This window comes from Harpegnathos saltator, unplaced genomic scaffold, assembly GCF_003227715.2.
Source record: "Harpegnathos saltator strain DR-91 unplaced genomic scaffold, Hsal_v8.6 scaffold839, whole genome shotgun sequence".
Classification (NCBI taxonomy): Eukaryota; Metazoa; Arthropoda; class Insecta; order Hymenoptera; family Formicidae; genus Harpegnathos; species Harpegnathos saltator.
This window is the reverse complement of record NW_020230692.1, coordinates 774269-788840: the sequence shown is the minus strand read 5'-3', so window position 1 is coordinate 788840 and position 14572 is coordinate 774269. Positions and strand designations below refer to the sequence as shown.

The window sequence follows — 14572 nt, the reverse complement described above, 5'->3', positions numbered from 1 at the left end:
GTTTTCTAACCTTTCCCGTCGATATCCAGCCTTCATCCGTCGATATCTCCGCTTCTATTGGGAGTAGAGGGTCGTCATTGTAGTCCAAAATGTAGGGTTTTGAAAGGGCTTTAATTTCGTAAAAAGGGCCTTTCAAAACCTACATTTTGGACTACAATGACGACCCTCTACTCCCAATAGAAGCGGAGATATCGACGGATGAAGGCTGGATATCGACGGAGAAAGGTTAGAAAACTTTAACCTTCGATATCTCCTAAACGGTTAGAGATACAGGCTTCGGACAGGTACCAAATTAAAGCCCTTTCAAACCCTACATTTTGGACTACAATGACGACCCTCTACTCCCAATAGAAGCGGAGATATCGACGGATGAAGGCTGGATATCGACGGAGAAAGGTTAGAAAACTTTAACCTTCGATATCTCCTAAACGGTTAGAGATACAGGCTTCGGACAGGTACCAAATTAAAGCCCTTTCAAAACCCTACATTTTGGACTACAATGACGACCCTCTACTCCCAATAGAAGCGGAGATATCGACGATGAAGGCTGGATATCGACGGAGAAAGGTTAGAAAACTTTAACCTTCGATATCTCCTAAACGGTTAGAGATACAGGCTTCGGACAGGTACCAAATTAAAGCCCTTTCAAAACCCTACATTTTGGACTACAATGACGACCCTCTACTCCCAATAGAAGCGGAGATATCGACGAATGAAGGCTGGATATCGACGGAGAAAGGTTAGAAAACTTTAACCTTCGATATCTCCTAAACGGTTAGAGATACAGGCTTCGGACAGGTACCAAATTAAAGCCCTTTCAAAACCCTACATTTTGGACTACAATGACGACCCTCTACTCCCAATAGAAGCGGAGATATCGACGGATGAAGGCTGGATATCGACGGAGAAAGGTTAGAAAACTTTAACCTTCGATATCTCCTAAACGGTTAGAGATACAGGCTTCGGACAGGTACCAAATTAAAGCCCTTTCAAAACCCTACATTTTGGACTACAATGGACGCCCCTCTACTCCCAATAGAAGCGGAGATATCGACGGATGAAGGCTGGATATCGACGGAGAAAGGTTAGAAAACTTTAACCTTCGATATCTCCTAAACGGTTAGAGATACAGGCTTCGGACAGGTACCAAATTAAAGCCCTTTCAAAACCCTACATTTTGGACTACAATGACGACCCTCTACTCCCAATAGAAGCGGAGATATCGACGGATGAAGGCTGGATATCGACGGAGAAAGGTTAGAAAACTTTAACCTTCGATATCTCCTAAACGGTTAGAGATACAGGCTTCGGACAGGTACCAAATTAAAGCCCTTTCAAAACCCTACATTTTGGACTACAATGACGACCCTCTACTCCCAATAGAAGCGGAGATATCGACGGATGAAGGCTGGATATCGACGGAGAAAGGTTAGAAAACTTTAACCTTCGATATCTCCTAAACGGTTAGAGATACAGGCTTCGGACAGGTACCAAATTAAAGCCCTTTCAAAACCCTACATTTTGGACTACAATGACGACCCTCTACTCCCAATAGAAGCGGAGATATCGACGGATGAAGGCTGGATATCGACGGAGAAAGGTTAGAAAACTTTAACCTTCGATATCTCCTAAACGGTTAGAGATACAGGCTTCGGACAGGTACCAAATTAAAGCCCTTTCAAAACCCTACATTTTGGACTACAAAGGACGACCCTCTACTCCCAATAGAAGCGGAGATATCGACGGATGAAGGCTGGATATCGACGGAGAAAGGTTAGAAAACTTTAACCTTCGATATCTCCTAAACGGTTAGAGATACAGGCTTCGGACAGGTACCAAATTAAAGCCCTTTCAAAACCCTACATTTTGGACTACAATGACGACCCTCTACTCCCAATAGAAGCGGAGATATCGACGGATGAAGCTGGATATCGACGGAGAAAGGTTAGAAAACTTTAACCTTCGATATCTCCTAAACGGTTAGAGATACAGGCTTCGGACAGGTACCAAATTAAAGCCCTTTCAAAACCCTACATTTTGGACTACAATGGACGACCCTCTACTCCCAATAGAAGCGGAGATATCGACGAATGAAGGCTGGATATCGACGGAGAAAGGTTAGAAAACTTTAACCTTCGATATCTCCTAAACGGTTAGAGATACAGGCTTCGGACAGGTACCAAATTAAAGCCCTTTCAAAACCCTACATTTTGGACTACAATGACGACCCTCTACTCCCAATAGAAGCGGAGATATCGACGGATGAAGGCTGGATATCGACGGAGAAAGGTTGAAAACTTTAACCTTCGATATCTCCTAAACGGTTAGAGATACAGGCTTCGGACAGGTACCAAATTAAAGCCCTTTCAAAACCCTACATTTTGGACTACATGGACGACCCTCTACTCCCAATAGAAGCGGAGATATCGACGGATGAAGGCTGGATATCGACGGAGAAAGGTTAGAAAACTTAACCTTCGATATCTCCTAAACGGTTAGAGATACAGGCTTCGGACAGGTACCAAATTAAAGCCCTTTCAAAACCCTACATTTTGGACTACATGGACGACCCTCTACTCCCAGTAGAAGCGGAGATATCGACGGATGAAGGCTGGATATCGACGGAGAAAGGTTGGAAAACTTTAACCTTCGATATCTCCTAAACGGTTAGAGATACAGGCCTGGTTCTGGCACCAAATTAAAGTCCTCTCAAAACCCTACATTTTGCCGTAAGTGACGACTCTCTACTCCCAGTAGAAGCGGAGATATCAAAGGAGAAAGCTTGGAAAACTTTAACCTTCGATATCTCCTAAACGGTTAGAGATACAGGCCTGGTTCTGGCACCAAATTAAAGTCCTCTCAAAACCCTACATTTTGCCGTAAGTGACGACTCTCTACTCCCAGTAAAAGCGGAGATATCAACGGAGAGATCTTGGAAAACTTTAACCTTCGATATCTCCTAATCGGTTAGAGATACAGGCCTGATTCTGGCACCAAATTAAAGTCCTCTCAAAACCCTACATTTTGCCGTAAGTGACGACTCTCTACTCCCAGTAGAAGCGGAGATATCAAAGGAGAAAGCTTGGAAAACTTTAACCTTCGATATCTCCTAAACGGTTAGAGATACAGGCCTGGTTCTGGCACCAAATTAAAGTGCTCTCAAAACCCTACATTTTGCCGTAAGTGACGACTCTCTACTCCCAGTAGAAGCGGAGATATCAACGGAGAAATCTTGGAAAACTTTAACCTTCGATATCTCCTAAACGGTTAGAGATACAGGCCTGGTTCTGGCACCAAATTAAAGTCCTCTCAAAACCTACATTTTGCCGTAAGTGACGACTCTCTACTCCCAGTAGAAGCGGAGATATCGACGGAGAAAGGTTGGAAAACTTTAACCTTCGATATCTCCTAAACGTTTAGAGATACAGGCCTGGTTCTGGCACCAAATTAAAGTCCTCTCAAAACCCTACATTTTGCCGTAAGTGACGACTCTCTACTCCCAGTAGAAGCGGAGATATCGACGGAGAAAGCTTGGAAAACTTTAACCTTCGATATCTCCTAAACGGTTAGAGATACAGGCTTCGGACAGGTACCAAATTAAAGCCCTTTCAAAACCCTACATTTTGGACAACATGGACAACTCTCTACTCCCAGTAGAAGCGAAGTTATCAACAGAGAAATCTCTGTTAAACTGGCAGGACCAAATCGGCAGAATCGATTCAGACCTATTGCATTATTTAGTGCTTATTTTGTGCTAATTTGTGCCATTAATAAAAATTTTGTGCTTCGTGCCGTTTTGAAAAAAATCGTGGCGCTGCTAGCTTAATATTAAGCTAGCAGGACCACATGCAGAAAAAAAGAAAAAAGAAACAATGAAAAGATATAAATACAACGGTCAGAATTTGTGCTAATTTGTGCCGTCCAAAACAAGCAGCTAAATAGATCCATTCTGCTTGAAACAACGGCGAATTACATGTACCACGATTAGGCTCCAGAGTAAAGTACCCGTTTCCATCAGCAGAATCAATCGGTACTGCTACACTCGAAGCATGATAATTTGTGCCTCTCAAATATTCACTCACAGATTTTGTACTCCTGCCCTTCTCTGGGAAATCATCTCCGAGACCTATCCGGCTTAAGAGTAAAATATCTGTTTTCACAAGCAGAATCAGTCAGTATTTGCAACGTTGAAACCTACTCGACTTAAGACAGCGTGCGAGTGTACAAAAGATGTATGTGTGTGAAACAAGGCAATATTTGTACATACATGTTGTGGCGTTATTTCTATGATGGAATTTCAATGTGGTAATATATCTGTAGGGACTTATAAATTAATTGTGCATTTAGTATTTCACGCTGACAAGAGTGATGAATGCAAGGATAATCGTAAATGTAACACTATGTTAACTGCAACACAAATATTTTTATATAGAATATAGAAAAATAGCATAGAACATAAAAAAATAAAATAGGTAACATCGTTTGACAGACCATACAATTTTGTAACAAACTTATAAGTATTGGAACAACAATAAGTATGTGGAAGGTAGAAAGTATATGTAAATATATGTGTAACGCTTTTTTTTAACAGAATGAAGTTTTGAAAGCTATTTGTATAGAGAAGAGAACATAACACTATTTTTAATTTCGTTATCACAACTTTGTAAAGTTTATTGCAAAGTTTGTTGTAAAATTTATTACAAAATGTTATGTTCTCTTCTCTATACAAATAGCTTTTAAACTTTATTCTGTTAAAAAAAAAAAGCGTTACACATATATTTACATATACTTAAATATTTACATATACTTTCTACCTTCCACATACTTTCTTATAAGTTTGTTACAAAATTGTATGGTCTGTCAAACGATGTTACCTATTTTATTTTTCTATGTTCTATGCTATTTTTCTATATTCTATATAAAAATATTTGTGTTGCAGTTAACATAGTGTTACATTTACGATTATCCTTGCATTCATCACTCTTGTCAGCGTGAAATACTAAACGCATAATTAATTTATAAGTCCCTACAGATGTATTACCACATTGAAATTCTATCATAGAAATAACGCCACGACATGTATGTACAAATATTGCCTTGTTTTACGCACATATATCCTTTGTACACTTGCACGCTGTCTTAAGTCGAGTAGGTTTCAACGTTGCAAATACTGACTGATTCTGCTTGTGAAAACAGATATTTTACTCTTAAACCGAATAGGTTTCGGAGATGATTTCCCAGAGAAGGGCAGGAGTACAAAATCTGTGAGTGAATATTTGAGAGGCACAAATTATCATGCTTCGAGTGTAGCAGTACCGATTGATTCTGCTGATGGAAACGGGTACTTTTCTCTTGAGCCTAATCGTGGTAAATGTAATTCGCCGTTGTTTCAAGCAGAATGGTTCTATTTAGCTGCTTGTTTTGGACGGCACAAATTAGCACAAATTCTGGCCGTTGTATTTATATCTTTTCTTTGTTTTTTTTTTCTTTTTTTTTGCATGTAGTCCTGCTAGCTTAATATTAAGCTAGCAGCGCCACGATTTTTTTCAAAACGGCACGAAGCACAAAATTTTTATTAATGGCACAAATTAGCACAAAATAAGCACTAAATAATGCAATAGGTCTGAATCGATTCTGCCGATTTGGTCCTGCCAGCTTAACAGAGGTGCTTGTATCTCCGAAACGCGTGATCACAGCTGGATGCAGTTTGCACAGGTCAATCTTATTTCGAACCTAGGTTAACCGTTTGCGGATGAATTTTTCCTTAACTCCTATTCCCTCAAGTCGAGCATATTCTCTATATAAAACAATATTATACATGAAGACTTAAATATTGGAATAAAAATATAAAGAAAAATATATATTGCTTTATAAAAATCTTCGCGAATAACTTCGCGATGCCTTAAAGCATCGCACGGCTTTCTGAGGAGTACATGTAGCGATGACTATAGTCATCTCACGGACTTAGAAGGTTAATGTCTTATAATTAATAATTTTGTAGCTTATATCCGGTTACACGTTATGTTCGCAACGATCGGCCTTGAACTTTCCACTTTATTTTCTGGATAACGAATAGGCGCACCTTGTTATAATTTGCGAAGATCTTTCTTATTTTGGGTCTAGATTAGAACCTTATCACTCATATTTCGATAATTAATGTTTCGTGACTCGATATCGTGAATGGGTCATTTTCGAGCTTGTCACTTTTCCATCTTTCGTCGCCTATAATTCCTAAATTCGGCCGGTATGAAGTTGGCACCTCATTTTGTAGCACCGCAAGTTTTAGCGATAGTTCCATTGGCACCCACAATAGTTCTACAATTCCTGATAGGTTATACCAATAGTTCTGTCGAATTAGTTAACAAAATGGCAGTTTGAAAATATGAGGTGCTAACTTCCCGTAGCACCGCAACTTCCAAAAAAGCCAATTTCAGGCACGAAATTTTATAGTTCTAGAATAGTTCTATAGTTCCTGATATGTTTTAGGAATAGTTCTGGCTTCTAACCAATTTTAAATAATTTTTGAAACTCAGCGCCAGCACCGCACCACAAGAGTAAAGTATGAGTCTGCTGGCAGTTCCAGCCGACTTCTGGGTTTCTTTTAGTAGTTCTACAATAGTTCCAACGCTTTAGGTTGATCCCGCTGCGTGTGCCGCCTTTTAACTATTTCTAAATAATTTTTGAAACTTGCAGCCAGCACCGCATCACAAGAGTAAAGTATCAGTTTGCTAGCAGTTCCAGCCGACTTCTGGGTTTCTTTTAGTAGTTCTACAATAGTTCCAACGCTTTAGGTTGTTCCCGCCGCGGGTGCCAGCCTTTAACTATTTTTAAATAATTTTTGAATCTCAGCGCCAGCACCGCATCACAAGAGTAAAGTATCAGTTTGCTGGCAGTTCCAGCCGACTTCTGGGTTTCTTTTAGTAGTTCTACAATAGTTCCAACGCTTTAGGTTGGTCCCGCTGCGGGTGCCGGCCTTTAACTATTTTTAAATAATTTTTGAATCTCAGCGCCAGCAGCGCATCACAAGAGTAAAGTATCAGTTTGCTGCCAGTCCCAGCCGACTTCTGGGTTTCTTCTAATAGTTCTACAGTAGTTCCAATGCTTTAGGTTGGTCCCGTCGCGGATGCCGGCCTTTAACTATTTTTAAATAATTTCCTTTTGTGATGCGGTGCTGGCGCTGATATTCAAAAATTATTTAAAAATAGTTAAAGGCCGACACCCGCGGCGGGACCAACCTAAAGCGTTGGAACTATTGTAGAACTACTAAAAGAAACCCAGAAGTCGGCTGGAACTGCCAGCAAACTGATACTTTACTCTTGTGATGCGGTGCTGGCGCTGAGTTTCAAAAATTATTTAAAATTGGTTAGAAGCCAGAACTATTCCTAAAACATATCAGGAACTATAGAACTATTCTAGAACTATAAAATTTCGTGCCTGAAATTGGTTTTTTTGGAAGTTGCGGTGCTACGGGAAGTTAGCACCTCATATTTTCAAACTGCCATTTTGTTAACTAATTCGACAGAACTATTGGTATAACCTATCAGGAACTGTAGAACTATTGTGGGTGCCAATGGAACTATCGCTAAAACTTGCGGTGCTACAAAATGAGGTGCCAACTTCACACCGGCCTAAATTCGTCAGTGCAGTTCGATGCGGTTCACGAATATCTTTTTTATTTTGGGTTGAAATGAAACTTTATCACTGTCATATTTTGATTATTAATATTTCGTGACGTCAGTCATATCCGAGCCTGTCATTTTTCCATCTTTCGTGGCCTTTAACTCCGAAACGCCTTATCGGATTTCGAGACGGTTGGCTTGGATCATTCTTATTTAGAACCAAGATTAGTATCTTATCGCAAATAGTTTTGCAATTTGTACCTTGTAACTCGTTATGTTCGCACCGGTCGATCTTGGCCTATCGGCTTCAATTTCTCGATAACGCGTAGGCGCACGTCGTTACAATTTATGAGGATCTTAGTTACTTTGTGTCTATATTAAAACCTCATTACTCATATTTTTTTAATCAATATTTGATGACTCGTTATTTCTGGGTCTCTCTCTTTTTAAATTTTTGTGACTTCTAACTTTAAAACGTTCAGTCACAACTCAATACGATTTGCTCGGATCATCCTTATTTCGAATCTAAATTAGCGTCTTATCACAAATAGTTATCACAAATAATTAACTTATAGTCGGTGTTCCTTTATTATCGCATTGATTTCGGCCTATCGGCTTCAATATTATAGTATATATTGCGTTACAAATATATGTATTGAACTTTATGATATCAGAGAAAAACCTGAGAGCAGCCACGGGGGCAGTTACATCTGGACACTTTTTTCGACACACCTCCGGAGAAAATGAATGCACACTATATCCGTCCTGACTAGGGTAAGTATTGGAGGTATCGGAGATCTGGCAGGTATGAGAATTCTGAGATGGGGATCAGAATTCAATCAGGAATGAAAGATTGAATTCGACCGAGTCAACCAGTCTCCGCTTTAGCTCTCTTGAAATTTCAATTCACAATCTTGCCTTCTTCCAGAAAGTTCATCTGCTTGAACGATAACATAGATCCCAGTTGACATTCCGAGAACGAGATCGTTCGCGCTCTGCTGAATGATTTCTATCGCTCCCTCTATCCGCTGCGTAGCACCTTCGAATTGCTGGCGCAATATCGAAACCGTTTCTCGCAGCTGCACCAGTTGCTCGAGTGGAAGACGAGTCGCGCCAAGGGCAGAAATCTGCTGCTGTGCCTGGTGACTCTGTTGCTCGCTCTCACGTTCTACTACATGCTCTCCCGTCACATGCGGAGGCTCTGCAGAATCCGAAAGCTACTTACGCTTCTTGTGTGAGAATTATTCGACTATACGGATGAGATATGAGTCAAATACTACGGTTAAGTTTTTCTCAATCAAATAGGATCAGGATCAGGCGAGAGGAGGGATCCCTATTCGGTAAGAACTTCCAGTGTTGTTCTCTAAAACTAGATAAAATGGTATACCTCTGTGATATGGCGAATCAACAGTTTTATAATTACATTTTAATAAAGAGTTCGATTCTAACGGAAAGTCATTGAAGCCGCGATCCTCTGCGAGTTATGCACTTCCACGTCGCAGCCGTGCTCTATGTGCACTCGCGCGATTGTCGTCTTCACGAATCCAATGTCACTCGCTGGTGCATAGATGGGCACTCTGTGTGTCGGATATTTCGCGGACCGACCATACCCTTCTGAAGCCTCGCGCATTCTGTCATCTATGCCGCCACGCTCGCGACTTGTTCGGCTGACAGACGCGTTCCTATACCTGCATTTTGAATTTCTGGTTCAGTCGGATTTCGCCGGATTGTTGAGATAATCAGGCAGTCCTGTGTGCATTGGCTACACAATCGAAAAGTCCATTTCGATTTCTGACATCCATTTTCAGATCTAATCGTAATTATGATTTTATCTATAACTATATAAATTTATAATTTTTAAATCAATGATTCTAAAAATGTATGATTTTCCATCAAAGATCGACGACTCAAAAGATATCTGAAAGTAACTGAAAATAAAACTATTTAAACGTCCGAAATCTCAAGAATCGGTAATTTTAAATGTCATGTTTCTCTCGTAGAAGACTGCCGTCGAGGAAATCCAAAGCCAAACTTGACTTATCCAATATTACAAGCTCACGATTGATGGATTTCTCCAAGAGTACGTTTGACGGGAAATGTCCGATTGCTTACCGGGCACATTCAAGCGACACATAGTTCTCGCGTCATTCTCAGCTCCGGAGAAGACACTCCCATGCTTGCGTCTTTCGTGCCGCGAAACCTCCCACCACTCGTGATACTTTAACCGCGCCGTGCACGAACTGCGTGAGTGCGCAAACTGTCGTACTTCTTTTAAAAAAGATTTTAATTACTTAGTGATATTGTTATGCAATCTTTTGATTACGTCACATTGCGCACTGATGCTTTATTTCTTGCAGCTTTTGTTAGGTTTGTCGTGTTGTTTCAACTTTTCGTACTTTTTATATCTGAAACGAGACGGAAGCATATTCAAATGTTGAAGGAAGCAAGAAGAGGTGAGAAACGTTCAAGCAACGCAACAGACTTATTATAATAACGATACATTTATACAATATTTCTATATCGTTAGTAACTTGTATCGCATTAGTAATTGAAATACAGTATAGTTTAAACGTCTGCGTTATCTTCATCGTTTAATTAAAACAATCGGTATTGTCATCGTTCTTCAATTATTGCCATGTTGAACAACTCAGAGTTGTCGTGTAAAATGTTTCGATTTGACAAATTTATATAAAATGTTTCATTTTTCACTAATTGCCAGAAGTCTTTCATTTTCCACTAGTTCACGCTAGGGAAAAGATTCATGATCGCTGCCCTGAGCAGCTGCAACGTTTCTCCAATCACCTATGTCGGCGCGCTCCTACTCCTCAGATTTCTATCATTAATAACTCAATAATTATTGTGAATCTCGCAAAACGGTATAGGACTTTTATGTTTGACTTAACTCAATCTATCTTCACACTTCGGGTTGGCAGTTAATTACCGGACCCTTTGTATGATCTTCATGATATTAATTGTACACAATGTCAATTCTTATTTTTTTTTGCACATGTTAACATGTTAATTCATGTTACAAACGCGTAACAATGTGCGAGACCGTGCTTATCAAGTACGCTATTATGGTTGTAGCACGGACATAAACCGCCTGAAAGTGGATGTAGCACGGACTGCTATCACATGCAGGTTTTACCGCCGAGACCTGAAAGTGGATGTAGCATCGTAGTTCCTCTCTCAAATGGATGCAGATGGCGCCCTTTCCCAGTGCGGAAAGTCAGTGTCGCCGAAAACATCGTGTTGGCCGCTCTCAGCTTCCTCTCTGATGGACAGCATGAGGTAATCAGAGACGTTACCGGCAACGTCTGAAAAAGGGTGTAGCAAACGTAGTTTCAGCTCAAAAATGGGATGGCGTATGTGTGACAATAGTATTCCTTTATTCATGATCAGATCGGGGAACCTCTATGTTTGTCCATCGCTTTTGTTTTGACAGCTGACGAATGATAATTTAGTACCCAGCAATTAAGTTCATACACTTGCCAGGGATTGTGCATAAAAGTTGTCTAAAAAGCATGTAACGTATAATAATGTTCACGAGTTGGACGTGACATTCGTGTGCATAATAGCTCGTGAATAATGTCCGCGATTATAGATGACAAGGTTGTCGCAGGTGCGAAAAGCTCAAACACTGTCAAAGAAGATCCGATAGTGGCATTAACAGTAAGAAAAATCTATTGAATTATTCCCATTGCGTTTATCCCGTTTGATAGATTATTTCGTACTATTGAAACGATTGCAAGTGATTCAAAGCGTGATATATATTGTCTTATACATTATTACAAATTTCAGGAAAGGGTGAATGCTTTGTACCTCTTTCGAGATCGCTACTTTGAAACACATTCTATTGACGAAGCTATAAGGAAAAATAGCGATGTCGAGAAGGAGATGAAGGACACACTGAGCAAGTTCGACGAGTGCAAGGGATACGAAATTGATGGTTCACGCGCAAATTATTATTACTTAAAGGGAAAAGCTCTGAATGTTGTGGATCGTTTCATTCCACAAGCAGAGGAGCTCTTGAGCAAAGCTGTAAAATTGGAGCCTAAATTAATAGAGGCATGGAATGAATTGGGGGAATGTTACTGGAAAAATGATGATATACAGCAGGCTAAAAATTGTTTCATCGGCGCCCTACCACATGTATGTAGTTTCCCTTCTTTGTCACATGCTTAAGGTATCTGGTTGATTCAAGAATTTATTTGACATATTCTGTTTCTTTCATAGGACAGAAATAAAGTGTCGTTGCGCAATTTGTCAATGGTACTTAGACAAGAGCAGACTTCATCTATGGAACAGCGAATAAAAAATATTCAGCAGGGAGTAGAGTATGCCAAGGAGGCTGTGAGTTTGGACACAACAGACGGCATATCCTGGGCCATATTAGGAAATGCTTATTTATCTTCCTTTTTTACAGTAGCACAAAGTCCAACTATCTTACGTCTTTGTATGTCAGCATACATGCAAGCGGTAAGTTGGACATAGGTAATATTTATCTGTTATTATAACATGTTATTTCACATATTGATATAAAAACATTGTCAATTTTTTTATTTTAAAAGAATAGCAATCGAGTCTGGTTTAAATAGTTACTTCCTTACTATTGCGATGTTTTTATTGCCTATATAAGGATCTTATTCTTGATCATCTTATATTTGAGTTTGCTTAAAAAAGATGCCATATTTAAATATTTAACATATTTAAAGTTTCCTTGTTCTTTTTCAAATTGAAGGATCTTTTCAGGAAAAAGATATCATTGCCAAAAGTAATCCCGACTTGTTTTATAATAAGGCAGTAGTAAGTATGAATAAAAATTTTAATACCAATTTCGATGTTAAACATACTATCTAATTGGATACATGAAATCGTTTCCATTTGGCAAATTTGTTTTAGGCCTTAAAATATCAAGAGGAATATAGCTTAGCGTTACGTTCTTTCGAAAATGCGATGGCACTAGATCCATTGTGGGAAACTCCACGTAACAAACGGGACGAATTATTACAATATCTTAAAGATATACAAAATTCGATCAATAACAATGGATACGTAAAACCAAAACGGCTATACCAAATGATACGGGTACATATATAGCGCTAAATTAATAATAATTAGTAGTAGCTACAAGCTCTATTAATTTTATAACGTGTGATTTTGGCATAATATACATATTTATAGGTTTATGATTAAATGCAGGCATTGGATATTAAACATTTAGGACCGTACAAGGGTGGATCATACACATCTGGAGAGAAATCTATAAAGTTAGAGCTAATTCCATTAAAGGAATTGGCTCTCGGATTGAATACAGAAAAAGTCGTGTTTGGTAAAGTGGTTTGTTGGATACAAGACTCGGATTGCGTCCCATTGTAAGTGTTTATCCTCTATACCGTTGCATGTTTCCCTGCTTAACCTGATGTATAACTATTTATTGTGTTTATTCTCAGCGCTTTCTGTCTCGTCGATGAACAAAAGACTTGTATCGTTGTTACCGTGTACAATCTCGCTAAAGGCCGAGGAGTTACGGTCGGAGATTCCGTCGGAATCCCAGAACCTTTCGTCATACATCAGAAATTTTCCTACATGGACAATGTTAGTATGTGCATGTTACAAACAATCGATATATATCGACGAGGTTTTCCATTGTTACAATAATGTATTTCCCGTTCTAGGATTTCGATTACAAATCTATCCGCGTTGAGACACCAGTCGTACTCGTAGTTAACGGAAGAAAGTTAGGTCGAGAACAACAAGCTAGCGCAAACTTGCATACTTTCAAAAAGACGAATTGAGTCTAAATGAAACATGGTGATCGAGCATTGAATCATACAACAGCCAGGTATAGATGATTTTCTATCCTATCCTTTTCCAATAAGAGCAAAGATAACGCAAAAAAGCTCGTTGATATACTTTAGTCCTTTGATTTCCTCAAGTATGCTGCGCATGACAAATAAGTTGAAAATGAATATATTTGAAAAAGTGTTACATCGGCAATAATCAAAAATAATCTGCGACATTGCTTAGAATATATGCCATGTTACAACAATTTTATATTTTATAACAACGTACAAGAAAAATACTCACATGGAGGTCTGAGACATCACATCTTTGAAATCAACGAGAAAAGATGTACATGTTACTGTTTATTGCGATATTAATGCGATATTTGTGCACAAAAAAGGCGATCACTGTATCCGCCGATTTATAGAGCTGTAAGACTTTGCCCTCATCTTTTATGTTCACCTCACGATAAGAGAATAGAAATATCGTAATATTTTATTTATATGACATTTCAAGTTGTACTGTTGTTTGATGTTGAATAATTCATTCAGCGTGATTCATAACAGGATTAAGTCGTACGAGAAAAAGAATATTAAAGTACAAGATGCAAGAATATTCTTTTGCTGGAAATATCGTAGTTTTATACAATTCGCTGATGCTGATGTATTAGGAAATCCATTTCGCGTAGTGCCGTTTGTTTATCGTAATATCGTTATCGTCTTCTATTATATTGTAATATAATAGAGCGCTGTTTATATATCAAGCATCTATAAATCAGAGTATTAAGGCGGAGCGAGTATTATCGTGTCACAAGCCTCATATTTTTCGTCAGTATCAAATTTTATACATTGATAATATGGCATTTTGTAGCTCTCTCTCTCTCTCTCTCTCTCTCTCTCTCTCTCTCTCTCTCTCTCTCTCTCTCTCTCTCTCTCTCTCTCTCTCTCTCTCTCTCTCTCTCTCGACTTTGTTTCTTGTTTATTAGGTTACAAAAACTTGATATCAGACACTGTATTCTTGAAATCATTAAATCAAACATACAAGCAAGATATCCACATGCACAAACCGGCACGACACGTACTCTTCTTTTATGCATAATTTAGCTGTACGTTGCAAGCGCCACTTCATCTGAGCAGCATTGGAGATATCGCCATTATTTCTCCTCC

At 39.1% G+C, this 14572-nt stretch overlaps 1 protein-coding gene across 1 annotated transcript; it reads left to right on the top strand.

The window, feature by feature from the left end:
* Positions 1-10900: 10900 nt before the first annotated feature.
* Positions 10901-13863, top strand: LOC105180590 (tetratricopeptide repeat protein 5). The gene is made up of 8 exons (XM_011136754.3): positions 10901-11291; positions 11421-11771; positions 11856-12098; positions 12372-12425; positions 12522-12707; positions 12822-12994; positions 13073-13217; positions 13298-13863. The coding sequence occupies exons 1-8, from the start codon at positions 11208-11210 to the stop codon at positions 13415-13417; spliced, it is 1356 nt and encodes a 451-aa protein (XP_011135056.1). The 5' UTR covers positions 10901-11207; the 3' UTR covers positions 13418-13863.
* Positions 13864-14572: the final 709 nt, after the last annotated feature.